The sequence below is a fragment of the Sinocyclocheilus anshuiensis genome, unplaced genomic scaffold, assembly GCF_001515605.1.
Source record: "Sinocyclocheilus anshuiensis isolate Anshui unplaced genomic scaffold, SAMN03320099.WGS_v1.1 scaffold252, whole genome shotgun sequence".
NCBI classification, from domain to species: domain Eukaryota; kingdom Metazoa; phylum Chordata; class Actinopteri; order Cypriniformes; family Cyprinidae; genus Sinocyclocheilus; species Sinocyclocheilus anshuiensis.
In genome coordinates this window covers 304,076-329,286 of record NW_015554095.1, presented here as the reverse complement: position 1 = coordinate 329,286, position 25,211 = coordinate 304,076, and the positions used below count along the sequence as shown (strand labels likewise).

The 25,211-nt window shown below is 38.4% G+C and overlaps 2 protein-coding genes across 3 annotated transcripts in view; one reads left to right on the top strand and one right to left on the bottom strand.

The window, feature by feature from the left end:
* The window catches only part of dhx8 (DEAH (Asp-Glu-Ala-His) box polypeptide 8), a 10,070-nt gene extending 4,916 nt beyond the window's left edge, over positions 1–5,154 (bottom strand). For both annotated transcript variants that reach the window (XM_016461751.1, XM_016461753.1), the window contains exons 1-14: positions 4,974–5,154; positions 4,713–4,798; positions 4,533–4,605; positions 4,319–4,410; positions 4,123–4,229; positions 3,678–4,013; positions 3,434–3,578; positions 2,576–2,779; positions 2,401–2,488; positions 2,148–2,245; positions 1,874–2,021; positions 1,018–1,199; positions 739–933; positions 455–640 (exon numbers count right to left, since the gene is read on the bottom strand). In XM_016461751.1, coding sequence (XP_016317237.1) covers positions 455–640; positions 739–933; positions 1,018–1,199; positions 1,874–2,021; positions 2,148–2,245; positions 2,401–2,488; positions 2,576–2,779; positions 3,434–3,578; positions 3,678–4,013; positions 4,123–4,229; positions 4,319–4,410; positions 4,533–4,605; positions 4,713–4,798; positions 4,974–5,082 — 2,049 coding nt within the window. In that variant the 5' untranslated portion in view covers positions 5,083–5,154. The remainder of the gene's footprint in view (positions 1–454; positions 641–738; positions 934–1,017; positions 1,200–1,873; positions 2,022–2,147; positions 2,246–2,400; positions 2,489–2,575; positions 2,780–3,433; positions 3,579–3,677; positions 4,014–4,122; positions 4,230–4,318; positions 4,411–4,532; positions 4,606–4,712; positions 4,799–4,973) is intronic.
* Positions 5,155–6,951: 1,797 nt separating this feature from the next.
* spata20 (spermatogenesis associated 20) lies at positions 6,952–24,703 on the top strand. Its single transcript, XM_016461707.1, has 13 exons — positions 6,952–7,064; positions 7,410–7,474; positions 7,572–7,726; positions 9,114–9,315; positions 9,523–9,653; positions 9,751–9,855; positions 10,846–10,920; positions 11,448–11,524; positions 11,672–11,885; positions 12,284–12,358; positions 15,040–15,174; positions 21,456–21,699; positions 24,648–24,703. Exons 1-13 carry the CDS (start codon positions 6,952–6,954, stop codon positions 24,701–24,703), a joined length of 1,647 nt encoding a protein of 548 aa, XP_016317193.1.
* Positions 24,704–25,211: the final 508 nt, after the last annotated feature.

Below are 25,211 nucleotides of genomic sequence, written 5' to 3'. Positions count from 1 at the left end.
TAATTTCACCACGGCTGCTTTTTATGATTAAATACATAAAAAAAAACAGCAATATTGTGAAATATTACTAAAATCTAAAATAAAGGTTTTCTTTTTTAATACATTTTAATATGTAATTTATTCCTTAGATGATACTTCAATTTTCAGTGTCACATGATACTCCAGAAATTTGATATGATGATTTGGCGCTCAAGTAACATTTATTTTCTTTTTGTGAAAGCTGCAATACATTTTTTTTTTCAGGATTCTCTGATTAAGACTAAGAGAAATTTCAAAATAACAGCATTTATTTGAAATAGAAATTAACTGTAACAATGCAAAAGTCTTTATCACAATTTAAAGTTTTCTGGCTAAATTCAAATATTTTTTCCAAATGAATGAATACATAAATAAAATAAAATCTTTATTGACCCGGACACTCATTGACTGTGTGAACAAAGCCTCTGAACCGTACCTTCTTGAGCAGGCCAAAGAGCACATCTGTGTGAATGGTTCTCTCATGGGCCTCATCCAACATAATGATGGCATACTGGCCCAGATCAGGGTCAATCAGACACTCTCTTAACAGCATACCGTCCGTCATGTACTTAATGACAGTCTCGGGACTTGTGCAGTCCTCAAAACGGATGGTGTAACCAACCTGCACAGACACAGAAAGAGATCCATTTTAAACTGCTATGGTCAAATGTTAGATCATTGTTGCCAATGTTGTGGAAATTAACATAAGCAAGCATCTACCTCTTGACCTAAACAGCAACCGTATTCCTCTGACACTCTTTTAGCCACAGACATGGCTGCCACTCTTCTGGGTTGCGTGCACCCGATCTTCCCCCGTGTGGTGTATCCAGCCTCAGCCAGGTACTGAGTGATCTGAGTGGTCTTTCCTGAGCCCGTCTCACCAATCACAATCAGGATCTGGTTGTCATGGACAGCCTGTAAAGACAATGGTTGAATCTATGAACATAACTAAACTGAAAACTAGCTCAGAATGAAAATACGTATCAGTTGAAGTCACACCTGAATGAGCTGCTCTTTCAGCTTGTAGATGGGAAGACTCTCTCTTTGCTCTAGGATAGAGAGTTGAGTCTTTTTTCCATAGGAGGCCTTGTTGCCACCAAAGGCGTGTTTCTTCCATTCTGGGATGTCATTGGGCATCATACCTATGCCCCTCATGTTGGCAGCTATCTGCCTGCCGTCGGCTGTATGGATGAGCGTGTGAAGACAGAAAAAAGCATTTATTAGAGATGCACAAACATGACAACAGACTTGAGCTCATACAAAGCCAGAGGGCATACGAGCATCAGAGATAGGCTTGTTATGTGCAGACCAGCCACCATCTGCCACGATAGCAGAGCTCAGGAAATCAGATCTCCCTATCAGAGAACTCCCTAAACCCCAGTATAGACGAATAGGAAGGAAGTTTATCTGAAATTATCAATGTCTTTCATATTACATAACCGCTTGTTCTTTTTTTTAACTGGAGGACATGGACTGCAAAACTTCCGTTTACTCACACAATCTTACTTCACTATATACTTAATCAGACTGGTTTTAATTTTAGTCTTCAAATGTTACTAGTATTCCATGGAGGTTTCGAGTTCTAAAGCATTCTAATTAAAGTCAGATGTGTGATATTCCTGTTTGATATCTCAGAATTCTGACCATAATATCACTTGTGAAAGTCTGACTTGTTGATGCAAAGTAATATTTATCATTATCAACTATACTGCCAAGTTTACAGGACATCTTACACCTGCATTAGAGTAGGAAGTGTGACTTGAAGTTGTATTCTATTGCACTTTTCAGAGCAGAAATACATTTCTGACATCATTCCTTATTCAGATGAAGCTAGGATGAAGTTTGAATGTCTTACTGTCAGGCAGTGGGTCCACCCAGTGTTTGTTTAGGCCCGTGGGGATTGAGTCCATTTCAGCCTCCCGTTGGGCCTGTTTCACCTCCCGTCGCTCTTTGGCCAGGGCACTCTGCATCATGGCTGCTTGGGAGAGAGATCCATCGGGGTTCTGCCAGAAAAACAGAATATACGCAAGTGTAAAAATCACAGAATATGTCCAGATTCGTGAAATCAATAGCTTTGCTTTAAGTTGCTCAGGCAGCTGTAGAGTGAGAGTACAGGTGGTTTGACCAACCTTGACAATCTTGACAGGACTCATGTCCATGCTCTGTTTGGTGTGTCCCCTCAGGAATGGAGGTTCCTCTTCCACCAGCTCAATCTCCAAGTCCTCATCTGACAGACAAACCGCAATAGACAAAATTTGAGGTGGTTGCTCAGGCAGCTAGAGGTGTTCCAACAAAAACAATTTTTTTTGTGATGGGAAGCTGGATTTTATTTATTGTTATGGTAAAAATATCGAGTTAAACAAAGGATAATCCAATTCATACCTTCCTCATCGTCTACTTTAGGCAGAATTCCTGTCTCTTCATCAAAGTCTGGGAATTCCTCCTTAGACAACACATTGGCAGCAATCATCTAAGAACAGACAAATCAAGATGTTAAAATATGAACATAAGTAATAAATGTTATAACAAGAAATGTATTAAAAAGATGGCCATGCACCTGTTTGATTTCCCACTTCTCCGGATCGGAGATCTTGGTGAGTCTTTTGCGTTCCAATGTGTCATCCTCTACCTCTGGAGCATGGCCCAGGTTCAGGTTTGTAGGTCTGTCAGGATTCCTCATGGCCGACTCTTCCTGACCTTCTCCACCCACATTTCTCCTCCTGTTAGGGTTCAGATCTTCACCAGTATCCTGGTCAACGTCCTTGTAAAAGAAAGACAACCCAACAAAAATCAGCCCACATATAATGCACAGTAATCAGTCAATATATAATACAAGCGGAGCAAAAAAAAAAAAGTTATATATGGAAGATACAAGCTACATTTCTAGTCAAATAATTAATGTATACAAGTGTTGTATGAAAGTGCTTAAAAACAATACTAATAACAATAATAAAAGGCAATTAAATAATATTAATACAAGTTATGATAATAATAATAGTAATTATTATTATGACCATTATTTTCATTAAAATAATATACATCTAAATTTGTGTATATTATAAAAATAGAATACTATTACTATACAATAACAATAATAACTATTATTATTATTATTATTACTACCACTATGATCACTAGAATTAATATTATAATTTACTAAATTCAATATATATATATATATATATATATATATAGAGAGAGAGAGAGAGAAATGTTTTGTGGCAGAATCTCAATATGCAGAATCTTAAAATTCTTATTATTCTTTGATTTATTTTTAAGAATTTAACAAATCTGTAAATAAAATGTACAGATTTAGATATGCAAATTTTAGCTGTTCTTTAAATTGGTGACTTTTGGACCATTTGGCAGTTTTGTCTGTTCTCTCTCATGGCTTTCATTAAGACAGCTAACTCACCTTCATACTGAGACTTGTTTTGGATCCAGTGAAGGACAACACCTTGACTTTGACCCTTTGACCTTTGCTGACCACATCTGCCACATTTGCTACCCGACCTTCTCTCCTGAGCTCAGAAATATGGACCAAGCCTTCCCAGCGTTTCCTTCATGAAAGGAACATTTTAAAAGTTTAATATCAAATCATACACACTCACATCAATTTCAATAGCTTTAAAAGTAGATTTACTGCCTCGAACACATACCTGAGACCTTCCAACTGCACAAAGCAGCCAAACTGCATAATACTGGTGACTTTGCCGTTGTAGATATCGCCCACAGACGGCTCCTCTGGAGGGGGGCGGTCCACATGTTTGTCCTTCCAGCGGTCTGAGCCTTTGTCTCTGTCTCCCCGTGCAGGACTCCTCGACCTGCTGCGAGAGTGCCAGCGGCTCCTGCGCTTCCTTCTGTCTCTCTCATTAGAGCGAGATCTGGAACGGGTGCGAGAGCGATGGCGTCTCCGTCTGTCTCTATCCCTGTCTCTGCTCCGACTGCGACTTCTGCTCCTCCGCTTCTTCTTACTGCCGCTGCTGGTTTCAGACCTAAGATGGATGATACGTACACGTTAAAATGCAACAACATGATGCAATGGGGCAATCACTGCAGCATCAAGTTTAATGGCATCTATTTTATGTTACAGAAGTTCCTCACCTGTGTTTACTGCTGCTAGGTTCTGTACCACTAATACTAGGCATAAACATCTCCAACTCTTTCATGGCATCAGCAGCAACTTTCACATCATTCTCATCCAGCATAGTCTAATTAGAAGAGCATATACAGTTTATGATTACAGTTGAGTAAAAACACATTATAGTTACTTATATAGCCAATGTATATATAGAATTACCCTAGTATTAAGATTGTCAGGTCTGCACAGAGCTGGAAACAGCTCTTTCAGCTTGTCCTTTTCACTCTTCGACTTAGCCACAGCATGAGAGGCTGTGCAATAAAGATCACATAAGAAAAGTCCCATCAGGAGATATGAAAAAATGCAGACGCTTGGCCTGAAGATGTTAGAATCAAAACTGACTGCTATTGTATAAAACCACCAATGCTCTTACCTTTACTGGAAGATGCTTTTGCAGGAGGACGCATGGTTTGAATGAGACGAAGCAAATTGCTGACGAGTGAATCCTAAATGACACGGTGGGTTAGATATTTCTAAAACTCCAAATGTAAAATCACAACACACAAAGTTGAAGGAACACATTTTTGACAGAAGAGATTTTAAAAATCCTTACTGTGAAGTCGGCTCCATTTTTAACCAGCACTGTCTTAAATTCATCAATGCTTGGGTTTTTCTCAGCAAGACTGATAACAAACTCAGCTGAAAAACACATAAACCAACAGACTGTTACTACAGACTTCCATACACACACAAATTGTGCCTCTGTCTTTTACATCTGTAAATAACGTTACTAACCAAGAAACAGGCTAACCAGCTATTTACGAAACTCCTACCAACAACGTGACACGCGATCAAGTCAAATGTATAAACTTACCAAGGTCCTTATCGTTGATTCCTAAATGGTTGTCAAGTTCGGTACAAACTTTAGACACCAAAGACAAATATTCAAGCTTTTTGAGCTCGTCTTCCCCGATCTCCGCCATTTCTTCAGCAATGTTGTTGTTTCATTTACCGGAAGAAAGTGACAGCGCTTCCTCCTGTCCTATAATTTCTAATTCCGGGTTAACGATACGTTACAAGCGTCCTCTAACGGTCAAATGAGAAATTGTTCTGAAGGGGGACAAATCCAATTTCCAAACCTGTATTGAAATGCAAAATGAACTGTTAAGCATTTTAAAACTCGCGTACTATAAACGATGGTATTCATTAAATAGCCCTTTATTTATTTTCTCTTCCACAGCTTTAAGAAAACACAATACACGGAGATAATACATTCAATATAATGAATTTAATTAGAATTACACTAAATGCAATTTAAAAAGAAATAATTGTACTGTGATGTTTGGTTAAAAATTCGTCATCAATTTGTCTTATGCAAAATGTTAATATTTTATATTATATGCTGCGTTAACTTATATACAACCTAAAGATTATCAATGATAATGATGAGTAAAGAACTCTGGACTCGAATTGTCCCTCCAGAGAGATCGGTTAGGTAAAAATGCTAAAGGTAGACCAACGTTTTGGTTTGTTGATATGTTTATAACAGATCTAGTGGCACAAATATGAGTTTCAGGTCACTCCACTGACAGTGCACTGTGTGAATCCGCACCACGAGCAGCTCGGTGCGGATCTATGATGCTGAGACTGGGTTTCGCATGGTCTACATCAGGGCTGTCCAAACTCGGTCCTGGAGGGCCGGTGTCCTGCAGAGTTTAGCTCCAACCCTAATTAAACACACCTGAACCAGCTAATCAAGCTCTTACTAGGCATAGAAACTTCCAGTCAGGTGTGTTGAGGCAAGTTGGAGCTAAACTCTACAGGACACCGGCCCTCCAGGACCAAGTTTCAGTGTTGCCAATTTAGCTACTTTGTAGCTAGATTTAACGACTTCCCCGCCCCTGTTGAGACTTTTTTCAAAAGTTTAGGGACAAATATAGCAACTTCTTGGACAAACCTTATCTAAGTTCTCATCTTGCCCACTGATCTACGTTCATCTTCATATAGATCAGTGAATTTACCGTTGTGATGTCATCTAGTAACATTTAGCTACCAGTTTTAGCTACTTTCAATTGAAAGCAGTTGGCAACACTGCCGAGTTTGGACAGCCCTGGTCTACATCATCAACCACCACCAAACACATCGCACAGGCCAGGCTCTTCACCGGATCCCTTCTGCGAAAAGACAGTCCTCATACTTTATATAACAGCCGGTGCTCTAGACTACCACAAGCCCTCCAGTTTGGCCAGAAGTCAGTGCTTGCCAGTACCAGATTGTCCTGGGACAGCTTCAGGTAGGCACTGACCTCTGACACCGTCATGCTCCCAGGCTGAGTGCTTCATGTCTGATCGCGTGCTTGCACAACCGATTATAAAACGATGCAGGCTTTGTTAGCACTGGAGCTAATACAGAGACCTTGATTATGTTACAAAACGATCATATGTACAAAACCCAGTAAGATGATGCCCACAAATGCTGTCTAGGGCAAATATTAATGTGGAATTCATACAAAAATGTTATCTAGATAGGCAGCTTAATAAGTTTTGAGACAGCCATTGTTTATATGCAGTAAAACGCATGTTATGAAGTTGTAACTATTCCAAAGTTTGTTTACAAATAAAAGCTGGCATATCCTTCCCTAAACTGGTTTTCTGACCAGTTTAAGCTGGTCTTAGCTGGACAGCCACCTGAAAAGTTCCCTAAACCATTCTTTTTTTATTATTTTCCGACCTTTGTTTACTAAGGTTCCCTATGAGCAGTGGCACTCGGTTAAAGCATTTTCAATATCAATTTAATTCACCACAGATATGTCCTATGGTTGTTTTAGGTCTTCTGGAGCGGTTTTCTTCAGCATGGCATCTGGGAGTGATGGACCGGACACATTAAAGACCCCAAAACACACCAATCGCCTGAGTAAAGAGAAGTCTTCCTATGTATTACAACATGCACATAACCCTGTGGACTGGTAAGGGGCTCTGAGATCTTTAGGCTTACTGTAAACACAAAGTCAGTTTAGATTATTAATTTTTGGAGAAACTGTCAACAATATCCACACTGTGAATGCTTTTTAAAACTTGAAATTTCTAATATAACTTTCCTGTATTTCCCCTGTATTAGTGTATTGTAACTTCCCTGTATTAGTGTATTGTCTCTTTAAAAAAAAAAAACAATGCATGGAAATCTACTTTTAAATAATATAAATAGAATTACACTACATTTAATTAACTTAAATGCAAACCAAGTTTAGATCATGTCTGATATATTTTACAAAGTATTTTTTCATTATTTTCTGGTGTTTTGTTCTTTCCAGGTATCCTTGGGGACAAGAAGCCTTTGATAAAGTGAAGAGTGAAGACAAGTCCATTTTTCTTTCAGGTAACTTGAAAGAATACATGTTGGATGCTTGTTTTTTAGTGTTGTTTAACGCACAAGCCTAAATATTACAGTCTTTACTGTTTATTATCGCTTACAGTGGGTTATTCCACCTGTCACTGGTGTCACGTGATGGAGAGGGAATCGTTTGAAGATGAGGAGATTGGAAAAATCCTCAGTGAGAACTTTGTCTGTATAAAGGTGGACAGAGAGGAGAGGCCTGATGTGGACAAAGTTTACATGACATTTTTGCAGGTTTGGACCCGTAGAATTCATGTGTTGTCAGCGCCATAACTTACAAAGTGTCATGTATAATTAAAATAGGGTGATTTGCTTTCTTCCCAGGCAACCAGTGGTGGTGGTGGCTGGCCAATAGGCCACCTCAATATATAATAAATGTAAGTTAAAGTGTCGCCGATGTAACCGGTTAAAACTTGGAGTGGCGATGAGGTCTTATAATGTATGGAAAGAGTCTTAAAAAAGGTCTTAAAAGGTATTAAATTTAACTCCATGATTCCTGTATATATCCTGCCTACATCTCTGTATACTAAGGCCCCCTAGTGAGCAGTTGGCAATCAGTTAGTGCAGGGGTTTTCAAACTGTGGTCAGGTAACCACAAGAGGGTGCTAAGGGGTCTGTGGAAAAGTATAATAATAATAAGAAGAAGAAGAATGACAAAATAAGTTAGCATTTAACAAATTGGACATTATTACAATTATTCTATTAACTGTCTAGTTTTGTGTATTTCTTTAAGTTTATAAATCTAACAGTAGTCTTAAAGAGATCAAATAAATAGAAAGTAAACGTTTTTCAGATCATATTTAATATGTATTGTTCAAAGTTTTTAAAAAGTAAAGTAATACTTAAGTAATTAATATTCAGTAAGGATGCAATGACTTGATCAAAAGTGACAGTAAAGACTTTTACATCGTTGCTGATAAATGCTGTTCTTTTGAACTTTTTAATTCATCAAAGGATCCTTGAAAATAAATTCAGGGTTTCTGCAGTAACTGTTTCAACATTAATAATAATAATAATAAGGAAGTTTTCTTGAGCACATGAGCAAATCATCTTATTAGAATGATTTCTGAAGGATCATGTGACACTAACGGCTGCTGAAAATTCAGCTTTTAAACTTCAATTTTAAAATATATTAAAACAGAATATATAGTTATTGTACAAAGTTATTGTAAGTTGTAAGAAGGTTTAACAATATTACTGCTTTTCCTGTTTTTACTTTCCTAAATCTCTGTATACTATGCAAGGCGAACTACTTGCTACGTCCTGCCTTACAAACAACTGGTGCAACCAAATAATGTATAGATTTAGTTACAAATTAGCTAGTTACTAAGCCTCTAGTGTGGACTTAACGTTCTAATTTAAGTAAGAACATACGAATGGCTGGTGCAACCCTACCCTGTATACTAAGGCCCCCTAGTGAGCAATAATTGTTGAGCACAAGCATAACTTTCCTTCAAAAATCTATGAATACTACTGTATGCATAATATTATTTCACAGTATAAATGGGTCTTTATACATTAAATTAAATAGCTTCCTTTATATTGACAATGGCATCCAAAGTTTGAAAACCATGTACTGTGGTGCTCTAATGTCTGAGTACCTTCATACTGTGTGTTTTAGTGGCGGAGCAACGGAGAAACCCTGGAGTCTAGTGGAGAGAGAGTACTGGAAGCCCTCAGGAAGGGGACAGAAATCTTTGCCAGCCCTGGAGAAACTCTTCCATCCGGCCCAGATGTTGCCAACAGATGTTATCAGCAGCTGGCTCATTCATATGAGGAAGAATATGGAGGCTTTCGAGAGGCTCCGAAGTTCCCTTCACCAGGTAAACAAAACACTGGGATGAACTGAAAAGATTTATCACTAAAACTTGTACAGTATTTATAGTCTGTCAATCATTTGTTATTAGAACAGAGTCACAAAGTGAGTAAACACAATATCCTGTTGACCACCTGTCTTGTGAGTTAATTACCTGTCAAATATGCATCTGCATTAATAATGTAGAATGGCCTTGTGTTTTTCTTTTCTCCAGTGAACCTGATGTTCCTGATGTCATTTTGGGCAGTAAATCGTGCCAGCTCTGAGGGAGCAGAAGCGCTGCAAATGGCCCTTCACACTCTCCGAATGATGGCATTGGGGGGCATTCATGACCATGTGGCACAGGTGACATGCAAAAACTGTGTATTCAGAACCTGTGTCGAATATATCAGTTCTTCCCTTTTAATTACATAACCAAACACAATCATTTTCTTTCTTTCAGGGCTTTCACAGATACCCCACAGACTCCTCCTGGCATGTTCCTCAGTTTGAAAATATGTTATATGACCAAGGCCAGCTTGCTGTGGCCTATATCACTGCTTACCAGGTGGGAATATGTATGTGGGATGTATGTATGTACTCTTTGTGTTTAATATGTTTTAATATAGGATATATTTTCTGTGCTTCTTATCTCTCTTGATAAATGCTTATGTCCAGAAAGTAATAATGAAACACTGTTCTGTATTTCTGGAGTTTGTAGACAGAATAAGGACTTTATTGTTGTTATATGTTGCTTATTCTGTGGTTATCTATTTAAAGCTCAAGTTAAATAAATAGTTTACCCAAAAAATGAAAATTTCCTCACCCTCGGGCATCCAAGATGTAGATGAGTTTGTTTCTTTATCAAAAAATATAGCAATTATAGCATTACATCGTTTGCTCATCAATTGACCTCGTGAATAGGTGCCATCAGAATGAGAGTGCAAACAGCTGATAAAAACATCACACTAATCCACACGACTCCACTCCATTAATTAACTGTATTTGCTGTTTGTCTGTAATACATTCATCAAGATGTTTTTAACTTCAAACCATTGCTTCTGGCTAAAGTACTAATCCTCTATTCTTAATAGTGCTTTCTCCAGTGAAAAGTCCTGTCATCTGAATCAGGAGAGAAATGAGCACTGATCAAGCTTTACAAGTGAAAACAGTCCAAAACAGTTCTAGACAAATATGTGGATGGATTTTGATGTGAGAGGACAACAGTGGATTAACTTTTTTGTACTTGTGTATAATTGTGATGCTTTTATCAGGTGTTTGAACTCTCATTTATACGGCACCCATTCACTGCAGAGGATCCATTGGTGAGCTAGTGATGTAATGTGATTTTTTTTCCAAATCTGTTCTAATAAAGAAACAAACTCATCTTCGTCTTGGATGGCCTGAGAGTAAATTTTCAGCATGTTTTCAGTTTTGTGTGAACTGTTCTTTTAAGATGATTTTAAGATTTGTATAACAATCAACTAAAATTTTCTAGTTATATATATGGCATTGGCTTGACTGGGTGTGGTGTTATTATGGCTGTTGATCTCTGCAGGTGTCTGGGGAACGCCTATTTGCAGCTGTGGCTCGTGACGTGTTGCTTTACGTCTCCAGAGACCTAAGTGACAAGGTGAGTCTTCTCCCTCATTAGATCCCATATTTGGCATCAGTCATGCTGAATCAGCACCAACCCACAAAAGCACTGAAAAGTCGCCCAGGTCAGAGCCCTTTTTGAGGTCAGCCCTCCTCCACTATCCAGCTCAGGGTGCCAGCCATCTTGTGATGATGAATAGTTTGATGACACACAATTAAAACCCCCTCAAATTTATGGAGTATTTAGGTACCAACAATGCTTCCCTTGAACCTTATTTATCTATCATATTTTGGTTGTTCCCCACAAAAAGCATACAAAATATAGCTGAAAACTTCACATTCTCACTGTACTATAAATCATCCCCTTGTTATTATTCTGTAAATAACAACCAGAGGTTCACTGTGTGCTGAAGTTATGTAAAGTAACATGGTTTAACAAGATAACTTGTGGCCAAGAAGTAATGATCCCCTCAAGAAACCGCAATGTACCTTCGAAAGCAGCCTACAAGTGGCAACAAAGAAATAAACCACATTTGATTATGAGCATTGTGCTGCCCTCTGCAGTCTGGCGGATTCTATAGCGCTGAGGATGCAGATTCCTTTCCTACGGTGACCAGAGGTTCACTGTGTGCTGAAGTTATGTAAAGTAACATGGTTTAACAAGATAACTTGTGGCCAAGAAGTAATGATCCCCTCAAGAAACCGCAATGTACCTTCGAAAGCAGCCTACAAGTGGCAACAAAGAAATAAACCACATTTGATTATGAGCATTGTGCTGCCCTCTGCAGTCTGGCAGATTCTATAGCGCTGAGGATGCAGATTCCTTTCCTAAGGTGGAATCCACCGAGAAGAGAGAGGGAGCGTTTTTGTGTGTGGACAGCAGGAGAGATCAGAGCGCTGCTTCCTGACATCGTGGAAGGCGCCGTAGGAGGTGCAACACAGGCGGATATCTTCATGCATCATTATGGTGTGAAAGAGCAAGGCAACGTGGACCCCGCTCGGGTTTGGGAATTTGAAGTTTTTATGAGAGCAATAGCAAGATTCTTGGCTACAAAAAAGAAAAAAATGTTTATCAAAGAATTCATTTGGATTAATTTTCTAATCATACATATAAAATTATCGTTTTTCCCTTGCTGTAATTTAAAAATAGATATACAAAAATAAACTAATCTGTCAAATAATTATCATTTTTTTTGTGCAAATTTAGAGTTCAACTACTAAAATTATTATTGTAATTATACTATTACAAAAGAAAAGTTTTGCAAATATCTTTAATTGTCAAATGAACAACAGGTCAATAATAATAATGTTTCACAAATCATAACACAAATTCCGTTTAATTTCCAATTCGCAGTTTTGTCTAGTAGGTGTGGTGTTATTATGGCTGTTGATCTCTGCAGGTGTCTGGGGAACGCCTATTTGCAGCTGTGGCTCGTGACGTGTTGCTTTACGTCTCCAGAGACCTAAGTGACAAGGTGAGTCTTCTCCCTCATTAGATCCCATATTTGGCATCAGTCATGCTGAATCAGCACCAACCCACAAAAGCACTGAAAAGTCGCCCAGGTCAGAGCCCTTTTTGAGGTCAGCCCTCCTCCACTATCCAGCTCAGGGTGCCAGCCATCTTGTGATGATGAATAGTTTGATGACACACAATTAAAACCCCCTCAAATTTATGGAGTATTTAGGTACCAACAATGCTTCCCTTGAACCTTATTTATCTATCATATTTTGGTTGTTCCCCACAAAAAGCATACAAAATATAGCTGAAAACTTCACATTCTCACTGTACTATAAATCATCCCCTTGTTATTATTCTGTAAATAACAACCAGAGGTTCACTGTGTGCTGAAGTTATGTAAAGTAACATGGTTTAACAAGATAACTTGTGGCCAAGAAGTAATGATCCCCTCAAGAAACCGCAATGTACCTTCGAAAGCAGCCTACAAGTGGCAACAAAGAAATAAACCACATTTGATTATGAGCATTGTGCTGCCCTCTGCAGTCTGGCGGATTCTATAGCGCTGAGGATGCAGATTCCTTTCCTAAGGTGGAATCCACCGAGAAGAGAGAGGGAGCGTTTTTGTGTGTGGACAGCAGGAGAGATCAGAGCGCTGCTTCCTGACATCGTGGAAGGCGCCGTAGGAGGTGCAACACAGGCGGATATCTTCATGCATCATTATGGTGTGAAAGAGCAAGGCAACGTGGACCCCGCTCGGGTTTGGGAATTTGAAGTTTTTATGAGAGCAATAGCAAGATTCTTGGCTACAAAAAAGAAAAAAATGTTTATCAAAGAATTCATTTGGATTAATTTTCTAATCATACATATAAAATTATCGTCATGTGTAGCTACCTGTTTCTTCTATTTCCTTACAAAATGTTTTGTTTTTCCCTTGCTGTAATTTAAAAATAGATATACAAAAATAAACTAATCTGTCAAATAATTATAATTTTTTTTGTGCAAATTTAGAGTTCAACTACTAAAATTATTATTGTAATTATACTATTACAAAAGAAAAGTTTTGCAAATATCTTTAATTGTCAAATGAACAACAGGTCAATAATAATAATGTTTCACAAATCATAACACAAATTCCGTTTAATTTCCAATTCGCAGTTTTGTCTAGTAGGTTGGTACTTCACTGATACTTACTTCACTAATATAAAAAAGTGCATTCTAGTAGAATGAATGAAATTCAGCTAAAACCCATAGCATGTTTTGTTTGACATATTTTGTCCTATTTCTCAAAAACAAGTTAGCATTTAAAGGTGCAATAGGTGATTGTCTTCAGAAACATTTTTTGTTATGCTGTTTGAAAGTCTCTTTACATCCCGATAGCAATCATTAATTTAAAGGTGACATATCATGAAAATCTGACTTTTCCAGTTTTTAAGTGCTATAATCAGGTCCCCGGTGCATCTACCAGCCAAGGAAACGTGAAAAAGATTAACCCAGTAACTTTGTTTTGGTAAGCCTTTTTCTGCAAGCGTCTGAGAAAACGAGTGCGTCTGATTTCGCTCCCTTGGTGACGTTTCAAAAGGATCTCATTATAATATTACCGCCCCTTAATCTGTAAGTTTCCACCCACGGCACCGTCATTTGATTTCGCAAGCGACAACGGTGTACCAGTTCTAATGCCATGGCGAAAGTTTGAGCAAAACATACTAACTCTTCTGTCTTTGTCTGCACAGACGAGCACAAAACACTATTTAGATCTAAAATAAACAACTCAGAAAACCGTATATCAGAAGTTTAAACTCATATGGTTTAAACCGCATGATTTCAGTGCAATAAACATGATAATCAGAACCATAACAGATGTTTTTTAGCAGGTACGAGCTGTAATGGCGCAGCACTATTCTGGATAAGGAGGCGGAGAGCAGCAGCTCATTTGCATTTAAAGAGACAGGCCCGAAAAACAGCGTGTTTCTGCTTCCACTCAAAATAGGCATTTTCAAAATGATATAATAAATGATCTGTGGAGTATTTTGAGCTGAAACTTCACAGACACATTCTGGGGACACCAGAGACTTATATTACATATTGTAAAAAGGGGCATAATATGTCTCCTTTTAAGTGGTTTAAATGGATTTATATGTATTTATATATTCTGTGGAAGGCGTAGGACCAAGAAATGTTCGTCCAATCAAAACGCTCGTTCCGAGCATTTTTATTGGCTTTCCTACTTGCGTGTCAACATATGTATTTGCATACCTATGCGCACCCAGTTCACGCAGACAGGATACGTCATCAGCGCGTTCACGTACACTGTGCAGACAGAGTGAAAATGGCAGGCAAACATCAACAACCTGATCTTCCTTCCTGGTATTATAGTACTGTTACTAACTGTACTATAACGTTTTCTCACCGGTGAATGACACATGATGTATTGTAGTAATGTTTTGTAAAGTATTGTCTCTGGTCCTCTGATCTGTTCGCGTTCATGCACTCAGAGGGCATGGCTTTGGACGGCGATTTGCAGGGAGGGTGGGATGTTTGCTTTCAGTGCTATCAGGCTAAAGTTAGCATTTTCCAAGATCTCCTACTGCACCTTTAATGTATACAGCAAAGCTGATTATATAATGCAATTTTTTTTTTATGTCAGGGATTTTTCTTTATTATGTGCATTTACTGATTTGTTACTTGGTGTTTTTGTAGGACCCCCATGGAGAGCTGCAGGGTCAAAATGTGCTGATTGTGCATTACTCAGTGGAGCTCACCGCTGCTCACTTTGGCATAAGTGTGGACAGACTGTCCGAGCTGCTGTCCGATGCCAGGGCCAAGCTGGCTGAGGTGCGAAAAGCACGCCCACCTCCTCACCTGGACACCAAAATGCTAGCTTCCTGGAACGTTAAGTTTCCCGCATCCTGATTGGAAACAAAGTAAATGTGTCAACCAGTAATATACTACTGGAAATCCCAGAGCACTGAACCAGGAAAAGACTCTAATTAGAGTTAATTGTTTTTCATAGGGTGTTTTGAAATGGAAACAGCCATCAATTAATCAATGAGAGACTGAGGCATGAAGAAAATTCGCAATGCTTGCATCCCCTGAAGCTATATGTACCCCCTTCCTATCCTTACGATTTTATTGATTTCGTTTTGCGAACAAGGTCCAGTGTTCGACAAGCTCCGTAAATGTTTTTTTTTTTTTCCCGACTGGGTTTGCTTTAATAGCAGCACTAAAATGTTAGAGTTCTTTCATGGGGAGCTTAGATGTGGTGCCAAGCATTTAAAAGCCCACAGAGGGGACCTTTGGGTTGTGGTCTTTGCCCTTGTTGTCTTTAATGAAAGGATATCAAAACCTTCGCAGGGAGCCAAGGCCCTTTTGGAACTCTGGCTGACAAAAGTGCTCGAAGAATAGTGACTAATGAGCTGATATCTTAATTAAAGAAAGCCTGAGACATTGTTTAATGAAACTGTTCCTTCCAGAGCTACGCTCCATTACATTCTTAATTCATACCGACTGGATATTGCTACCTGCAGAGTAACCCTTCGCATTAATCAAACCTGATAGGCCCACTCTCATAGCCATGAGACATGTCAGGGCTACAGGCACATGGAGCTCTGACAGGACTATTGTTAGTGATCCCCAGCCCTCCGAACACATTCTACTTTAGATCTTATAGTCTTAATGTCTCCTTTCAAAGCTCCTCTGTCTTGGTTGGCACCTATTGCACCTTTACCAAAATGTTTTTAGCTCTTGTTGGGGGGGGGGGTTCATTATCTGAGAGGCAGAACTCTTCCTGAAAGTTTTACATAAGCAGGTTGTTTGCCCAAGTACTTTTGCTGGAGAAACCACAGACAGAAAATGGCTTCAGCATTCCAAGAAACTTGTTTTCTAAATTGAACACGGTCAGGTTTTCCAAAGCTTGTAATCTGTGTCCACTCCCATTTATTTGCTTGGTCAGGGCTGATGTTGTCCGGGTTTGCACGTGTCGGAGCCGTGCTGGGCAACAAGGCTCTGCTGGAAAGAGCTGAGCGGGCAGCTTGTTTTCTCCGAGAACACCTGTGGGATGAAGAGGGCCAGAGGATTCTCCATTCCTGTTATCGTGGAAATAATATGGAGGTGGAGCAAGTGTAAGGAACATTTTCTGCTTTTCCAAAATATGTATTTAGCCTGCAAAAGCAGAGAGGCTGATATAAGAACAGTTACAGATTATAAACAGCTAGTTTGTTAGCTTCAGTCTAATTTCCCATCATGAAGGGAAAAGCCTATTTAAAATGGCAATTTTAATTGTGATGTTAATTTGGCAAATTTGTCATTGGAGAATATAGAAAGGGTGATTGGGGATGTTTTTACATATTCATTGATGTTGTTAATTAAACCTAAAACCATTCAAATCTTAAATTTAAATGAAAATTAGAAATGCTGTTTTGGCTAAACTAAATTAGGTTTAAGTTGAAGTAATAAAATTTGTAAAACTAAAACTGAAATAAAAATAAATTACACTTAAATAGAAATATAAAAATAATAATACAAATTACAAGCCCATAAAAAAATTGCTGAAACTAATATTCAATATGAAAACTGAAAAACTAATTGACATCTTAATAAATTTTATAGTAGTATATAAATGCTACTAAAATAACACTGATTATGATGAGGGTGTATTTGCCTTTACAGTAGGCCAAGAAACTAGCACACATTCTGTCTTGCATCCAGATCTTAATTGCCTTGGCACATAGCCTGCCAATGTAGAAATGACCCAGAATCAGCACAATACAAAGCTTTTCACGTATGAAATCGCCCACAGACACACACAAATTCCCTGGCCTCATTCTTGGGGTAACCTCTTATTTGTACCTCTCATTAACACACTGCACATCGGTCATCCCACAATGCTGAGTGTGCTTCTCAGGTCACGCTGATCATTTTAATGAGTTAACCCACACACCATTTATAACTGATTTCAACTGGCTGTTTTCAGACGTTTTTCACTGAGTGTTCCGCAATGGGATAATGAAGAAATAGCTTTGTCATGTTGTCACATCACATAATGTTTAATCAGGAGCACTCCCTCTGTAATCATCTGATTGGCCTTTATACTTTGAATTTAGCGTAGGATGAGATGTTTCTTCTCTTGTAGTTCTGCTCCGGTCTGTTTGCATAAGGGAGCTGTAAAAATCTGCATCAGTTTGTTTTTCATTTCCTTTGGAGGATTTCCCTCACAGGGAATAATTTACCAAGCATCCCAGCAAGAAGATGAATTACTAGGGAGTTAGTTGTGTTTCTGGCCACCTGATTTCATCCATTTAAGAGGAACTAGTATCTTGCTTTGTTCCTCATTTTTAATGTTCCACATCCATCCACAGGGATAGTTCTAAGAAAATGAACATTTCATTATTTACTCACCCTCAAGCCGTTTAAGATTTTGTCAGAAATTCTAGTTCCACATCCATCCACAGGGATAGTTCTAAGAAAATGAACATTTAATTATTTACTCACCCTCAAGCCGTTTAAGATTTTGTCAGAAATTCTAAAAAAACTGTACTTCTGTGCAGTTAAAGTGAATCGGGGTTGAAGCATTCAAGCTTCAATAAAGCACGCAAAAGCACCTGTATAATTCAACTGTATAATAGATTTCAATAGAAATAGTCTTAAATTTACAGTATTCACAGATAATGTTCCCTTCCAGTGAATCGACTGTTTATGTGAACCAAATGAATCGATTCAATACAAAAGGTTTCATTCACAAATCAGACATCAGCTGCTTCTATCATGACAACAATCCTTGGTGAGTTCAAGATTTTCAATGAATAATGGCTTAATATTATCTTTTTTCTCACTCAAAGCTATTGTATGACTTGGAATATAGTGTGTGAGTCATATGGACCACTTTTATTATACTTTTATGGTGCTTTTTAGAACTTGAAAGCTTTAGACCCTGTTCATTGTAATTGCTTGGAAAAGAGCATGGAAAACAGCCTTTGCTTTTGTCTTCTGCGGAAGAAAGAAAGTCATATGGGTTTGGAACGACATGAAGGTGAGTAAATGATGACAGAATGTTCATTTTGGGGTGAACTAATCCTTTAAAGAGCCCTGTGCCATGCAGTGAAAACATTTAGAGAGAAATCTGACATGAATGTTTGATAAGAACGAGACAGGTTACCTGACTGTTGTAGCTCTCAAATGGAATTAAGGGCCTTTTATTGTAATAGAAGAAATATGCTATAGTATCTGGGCCAGGTAAAAATGCAGTGCCAGGTGAATTATTCATGAACCATCCAGTGGCTGTGCTGTTATTCCAAGGAATGTGGCAAATTGTCCAAATCTTGTTCAGCTGTATAAAAATCATACTACATTGTGTGTAGATCTATCAGTTTGGAACAAGAAGCCTTCTCACTCCTGAGATAGATAGAGGTTAGGCTCTTTTTTATAGCTTCGGTCTCCTGACAGGTTTGTGTGGAAGTTAGGATGTGGCTTTGCTGCACTTTGAAGAGACTGTATCACCTGGTGAGAATACAGAGAACCAACAAGGAGGGAATGGAAAAATCCAGGGAGAGCTGTTCATTAAAAATTGACTGGCAGCCTGATTTGTTTTGTTGTCTTACTGAGAAGAAACTGAAAGTTCAAGGAGTCATATTTTTCTCTGAACCCATAAACCAAGCTGTGGGTCGAGAATACCCGAGAAGAAACTTACCTCATGGTCCAATAAAGGTCTAGTTAGCATGGACCGTTCAGCTCCTGCTGCTAGATGCCATAACCATCTAGACCCAGACTTATTTATATTATAATAGATATTTTACTATTTTGTGCTTACATTTGCATCTGAGATACTGTCACTGACACAACAGACTTCTCCAACTATTATAGACCTCCTTAGGTTCAACCTTTGAAGCACAAATCTTTAGTACCTAGTCACCAGGTTTGCATCCACATTCGCCTGGCACTTATTTTACATGACATTTGAATAGTGCATTAGATCTGACAGCTTGAGGCAATGACATGGTAGGGGTCAGATGTTGAGGGCACTCTTCTCACAGGCACCTCATGACATTTTTTTATCTCTTGGAATGTCAGTTGTTTGAACTAAGAACTATGGAGGTTAAGTTCCCAGCATTAGACCCTGCTCGTCCATCCTGCTCCCGACACTGTACTATCTTCAGACCTGTCACTATCTGTTTCCTCACACTCAGCTGGCTACCTCTGTTCAAGGGTCTGAGGACAAGGGTTGAAGTGTCTTGATGCGATCTGAATCAAATTTATTTGAAACTTCAAAGACTTTTGCAATCTTATATGGTGACATCACCTCAAAAGGAATTTCAAATGGCTTTTATAACACAAAGGTCCTGCTAAATGTCTTTGTATGCATTTCAGTCAATGCACAGAGCTTAGCTTTTGCATCTTAAGGTGGCATCCCACTAACCAACTCATAACCACTTGATTTTGGTAGAGCATGTCATACTTACTGACTGTTTAATCTTCTGAAACTCTGCCTTTTTTCACGCTCCCTGATTAAAGAGACAGATCGCCAATAAATAAAAAATGTAATATTAAATTATGTAATTCCAAACTCCCCTTTTTCCATACAATATAAGTGGAACTTTCACTTTCATTGTAAGGAAATGTTTTTCTTTTCTTTCCTTTTAATAATAGAAGTGGTGCGACAGACAAAACCACTGCGTCTGACATTTCCCACCGATTTCATTTTATGGATTGCAACAGCCAATTCTGGCAGCAAATCAACATGAAGCTCTCTGAAATAAGAAAAACGTACCATGTGGACATGAGCAATTGTGATAGACTGAAACAGCATGTAATTCATGCTGTAACTTTACCCTGTGTGTGTGTGTGTGTGATGTGTTTTTTTCCCATTGGGCTGTTTTGTGTTCACACGGCACTTCGGTGAGGAAGAAGATTCACGTTCAGTAAACAGAGACTGCTCTGCCCCCACTTTCTTATTTTATTAGACAAGTAAATTTAGGAGAACTTCAGGGGGAAAAAAACTACTTCCTTTGGTTTTCAAAGGACTTAAAGCTTAGATCCAACCATAGAATGTCATGATTGAAATATCACTGAAGCTCATTGAGATTAATATTTTTACTTTTTAATTTCAATGTACATCCTGAGTCTGTGTTGGGGTAATATAGTATTTCAGGTCAAAGGTATCTCTCTATAGATTGCATTTGTGGCATGCTGTCAATAATCCCTGCTTGTTCTGCAATTGATTAACTTGGTATGAAATGGAAATTCACCCTATCTATGCATCTTATTGACCTTATTCATCCATATATATGTAAATTTTAATAAAATTCTGTAATGTGCGACTAGTTGCATTGAAATTACACACTTCAGTAATATACCTACGTATATAATGCACCTATAACGCACGTATATAAAGTCACAATTCAGAAACATGACCATAACATTTAAAGCATTACTGTGTTGTAAGCAATTCACATGGTATGATAGAATTGCTTGTATAATACATGTTTAAAAAAAGTAAAAGCAATTACTTTCATCTAGTGTACAGCCATAAATGTTAGGGTAGGGTTATTATAAATAACTAAAACTTTAAATTGTTACTTAAAATAAAATGATCATTACTGAAAAAACTGAAATAAAAATAAAATATATAAGACGTAAACTTTTTTTCTTATTTCAGCTAATTGCCAAGACAAAATTTCTCTTTTTAATTTATTTTAACTTGATTATAAAACTATAATAGTTTCAAAATATCTCTAATTAACTGCTTTCTGCACTGATTAAAATTTCTGCACGTTATTCTTGTAGTTGTTTACCTACACTGGCTAATGAATCGGAAGTCTCTCGCATTCACAGGAAGTAGCTTTCAGTGAATACAAGTTATCCATAGAGTTTATGAGTTTCGATGTCCTGCTGTGAACCCTCTTCATCTCTTGTTTACAAGGCTTTCATTGATACTTGTATCACTGTAAATGCCTTTTCTGTTCTTTTGGAGTTAAATTATTTCTGTGGTAAATTGGCAGCAAGCCATAGTTGCTGTCAATAGAGTTACGTCGATCAACCCAGCGTAGGTTAACCTGACATTATTATTACGCAGGTCAACCCAGCATTAACAAGAAATTGAATTTGTATTTGTGTAAGAACAGAAGATCTTGACCTTCGCTACTAATGTTCTCTCCAGTGCATCTCCCTTCGCAGGCTTCCTGGATGACTACGCCTTTGTGGTGTGTGGGCTGCTGGACCTGTTTGAGGCCACGCAAAGGGTCCGCTGGCTGCAGTGGGCCGAAGGACTCCAGCTGAGGCAGGATCAGCTCTTCTGGGATTCCCAGGGCAGCAGCTACTTCTGCAGCGGCCCCTCAGATCCGACGCTGCTGTTAGCTCTCAAACAGGGTGAGGAGCAGAAATGTGACATCACGTGTAACAGTACCCTGTATTCAGGGCGTGGAAAGCCTATAGATGTAGGCTTTTTGCTTTGGGAATGTGTGGGTGGCTATGAGCCATGGAAAGGATGATGAAGATCTGTAGCTGTCAGTCTATATTCTGCATTACTCCACCGTTGATAGCACCACCACAATGCGCTCTTATGGACCCTCGTCTGGGTAACTGTTTCAGCCAGACATACCCTGCTGAAACTGCTCCATTCTTTCCTTACGTAACCTCATCACTGTCTTTTAATATGCTGTAATGTCCTTCTCTCTTTTCTATCTCACCCAAACACACTGCCTTTTTCTCGCCATTTCTTTTCCAGTCCGTCTTCTGATGAATTCCGATATCTTCGTGTTTCTGGGTAGAACTTGACCAATATAGAAGACTGATTTAGTACATCAAAGCCTGCTTTGTTAAAGCAATTGATATTTTCTTGAATAACACCACATCCCTTTTATTTCACACTGTGCACCATTCATCACCTTCCGCGTGACATTGCTATGGAAGTGGTATGAGAGAGTGATTTTTCATTATTTTTTTGTCTCCCACGACAATACAAAAAAGAACAAGATCCACACATACTTTCGAAGTGTATAAGTGCCGGGACTTAATGTCCCGAATGGCTTGGCTCCTTATTTTCTCCGCAGGAATTGGAAGTACGAGCTGATGTGTGCGAATAGTTGCACCAGCGTGCCTGGGCCGTGACTGATGGCACTGTGAAAATGGCACTGACACCAATGAGATATGGATGAGGGCCGAGAAAGCTAACTGTTATGTTTTTGTTGTTGCTTCTGATAAATTCAAATGGACAGAAGTCAGATTTTTCATCTTTTCTGAGTGACTGGGCTATTATATAGTGAGCCAAGCGTGCAGAGTTGGCTCCATTAGGAGCCATGCGGTGCCGTCACGTGTCAGAACCGAGTCCCCTCACCTCTCTCTGTCGGTGGAAGACGGATTGCCTCCCAAAGCATCTGCCACTCTACATTTTACGCCTTGGCCAAACTAGACAAAACCAAAACAAGACAGCTTTGCCGTTTCGTAAAAACCGCAGGCAGTTTTATTGAAAATAAAGCTATTGGGTTTCTTTATTTTTGGGCTTGAGTCCTTCAAAGATTTTCGTTTTGTATTTTCTATTTCATAGAAAGCCTGTTTTCCATATTGACCTCATGTAAAGCTGTGTTCAGTGAGTTTAGTCATAATTGATTTAGCTTTTTTTACTTCCACACAAAGACAGGAGACATTTTAAGGAGCTGCATTACCGTTCAAAAGTTTGGTTTCTGTAAGATATTTTATGTTTTGAATGAAGTCCAAAAGACTGCTCATCAAGGCTGCATTTATTTGATCAAAACACAGTAAAAACAATAATATTATGAAATTTTATTACAGTAAATGCTTTGTATTTTAATATATAAAGCTGATTTATTAGCAGCCATTACCCCAATCTGGATTACGTAATAAGATTCCAAAAATCAAGTAGAATATATTAGAATTAGAATATATTACATTTTATAATGCTCATAATCAAATTACAGTTACTTTTTATGGATTACATGATTACATTTCATTCACACAATGGCAGTAAATCATTGATAATTTACCAATTCTCTTCTCCCTAATTCTTCTTTTAAATGGATTCCCAAACCACTTTGACATGAAATATTTTCTTGAAATATCTTTGAGGACGTTAATATTTCAATAATTTAACAACACATTTGCATATGTACACTTTGATGTTGTTTAATGGTCACATGTGCATGCAGGTAAATTAAATATTTCTGTTTTTAGTGTTTAATTAATGATTAGCTTTTTATCAACTCACAAACCCACTGCAGTTCTAACATTAAGCCTAGTTTGGGAAACAAAACAAGTTAGATAAAAAATAATCTAAAAAGTAGTCAGAATACATTGCCTAAAATGAATAACCTATATTACATTACTAACTACAGTTTTCATCATGTAATGTGTAATCAGTAATGGATTACAATTTGTAAGTAATCTGCCCAGCTCTGATCCTTGCTGAATAAAAATATTAACTTCTTTCAAAACAAAAATCTTATTTAAACCCTAAACTTTCTAACGTAGTGTATTTCAGGAAGCTACAAAGTAAATGCAACAAAATAAAGCACAAAGGATGCACATTAGAGTTGCAGTTGATGCTTTATATATGTTTTTGCCGCGAGAAGAAGAACATTGGGAAATATAGTTTGGTCGCAATATTCTGTCTCCTCGTAAACCAGATAAATTACTAGTATTTTCTGGCAAGCTTTATCACTAAACTCTACACACAAGCTATACAAACCAATTTTACCGCCAACGCTCATAATTACAATTCATGATCAAAGCTTATTTTCTTCCACCATAATTCGTAAACTGATACACTCCCAACTTGTCAAGCTTTAAGAAAATCCAGATTTGTGGTGCCGTTTATGTGCGATCAGCTTGTAAATACAATCATTCTGACATGACTTGCATGCAGTAAATGGCCATGTGTGGTGCATGTGTCTTCTAAGGAGCAAGCTACCTGATATCATCTGCATGAATTTAGTTGGGACAGCATTGCTGCTATTCAGCATTCATCGCTTCCGCCCCTCTCAGCTCCCAGATGCAATCAGCTCATTACACTGTGACACGAGGCACGGGAACCCACTCCCAACACCCCCTTTGCGCACACACACACACACACACACACAAACAAAGAGCAGATAAAGTAAATCAACTCACAGCTCTAGAGCCACTTCACTTGCTTAACCTGATAAATGGGCTCCTGTTAAATTCATATTGGAACCATCAATGTTATGATGCCATTTTTTTCCAGAAGCCAGACTGTTTACATCAATGTGTTTGAAAACATGGCTGCTACGCTGGACTGGTAATAGAATTGTGTCTTTTAGCTTTTTCTTTTTTTTTTTCAGATCAGGATGGTGCCGAACCCAGTGAAAACTCTGTCTCGGCCATGAACTTGCTGTGACTCTCCCACCTCACAGGTCGGCAGGACTGGATACAGCGCTCGCAGCAATTACTGACTGCCTTCTCTGATAGACTGATTAAAGTGCTGTTGTGTTGTAAGGAATTTAACTCATTAATTCTTATAAGGGAATTCATTATTATTAATTCATTCAGGGTTTGAAAGGACTCGAATCTGAAAATTCGAGGTCCACCTGATTAAAGCTGAATTCCAATTTGATATTTTACACTTTAAATCACCGGTCGTCCAGCGAGCCGTTGACCTCAGTATATTTTAACAACTTGAATATTTGTATTTCCCTGGCCACGGGTAATACGTTCTTTGATAAGTAAGCTACGAGCTAGGTAGCAATGATCTTGTTCTTGAACGGCGTTCACTCGCTTGTGGAGGAGGAAGGCAAGTGTCAGAGTCACAACATATCCTACAATAGTAGAAACACAAAGCGCTGTGTCAGCGGCAGACCAAGACCGAATGATTGGCACGCCAGCGGGTGGAAGGCGAGCGGTAGCTT

Excerpts from the sequence above, each read along its gene's own strand:
- spata20 (XM_016461707.1), top strand. The coding sequence starts at position 6,952 with ATGGCATCTGGGAGTGATGGACCGGACACATTAAAGACCCCAAAACAC. Across the intron at positions 11,886-12,283 it reads GCAACGTGGACCCCGCTCGG|GTGTCTGGGGAACGCCTATT; the intron begins GTTTGGGAATTT and ends TGATCTCTGCAG. Across the intron at positions 21,700-24,647 it reads GCTGTTAGCTCTCAAACAGG|ATCAGGATGGTGCCGAACCC; the intron begins GTGAGGAGCAGA and ends TTTTTTTTTCAG.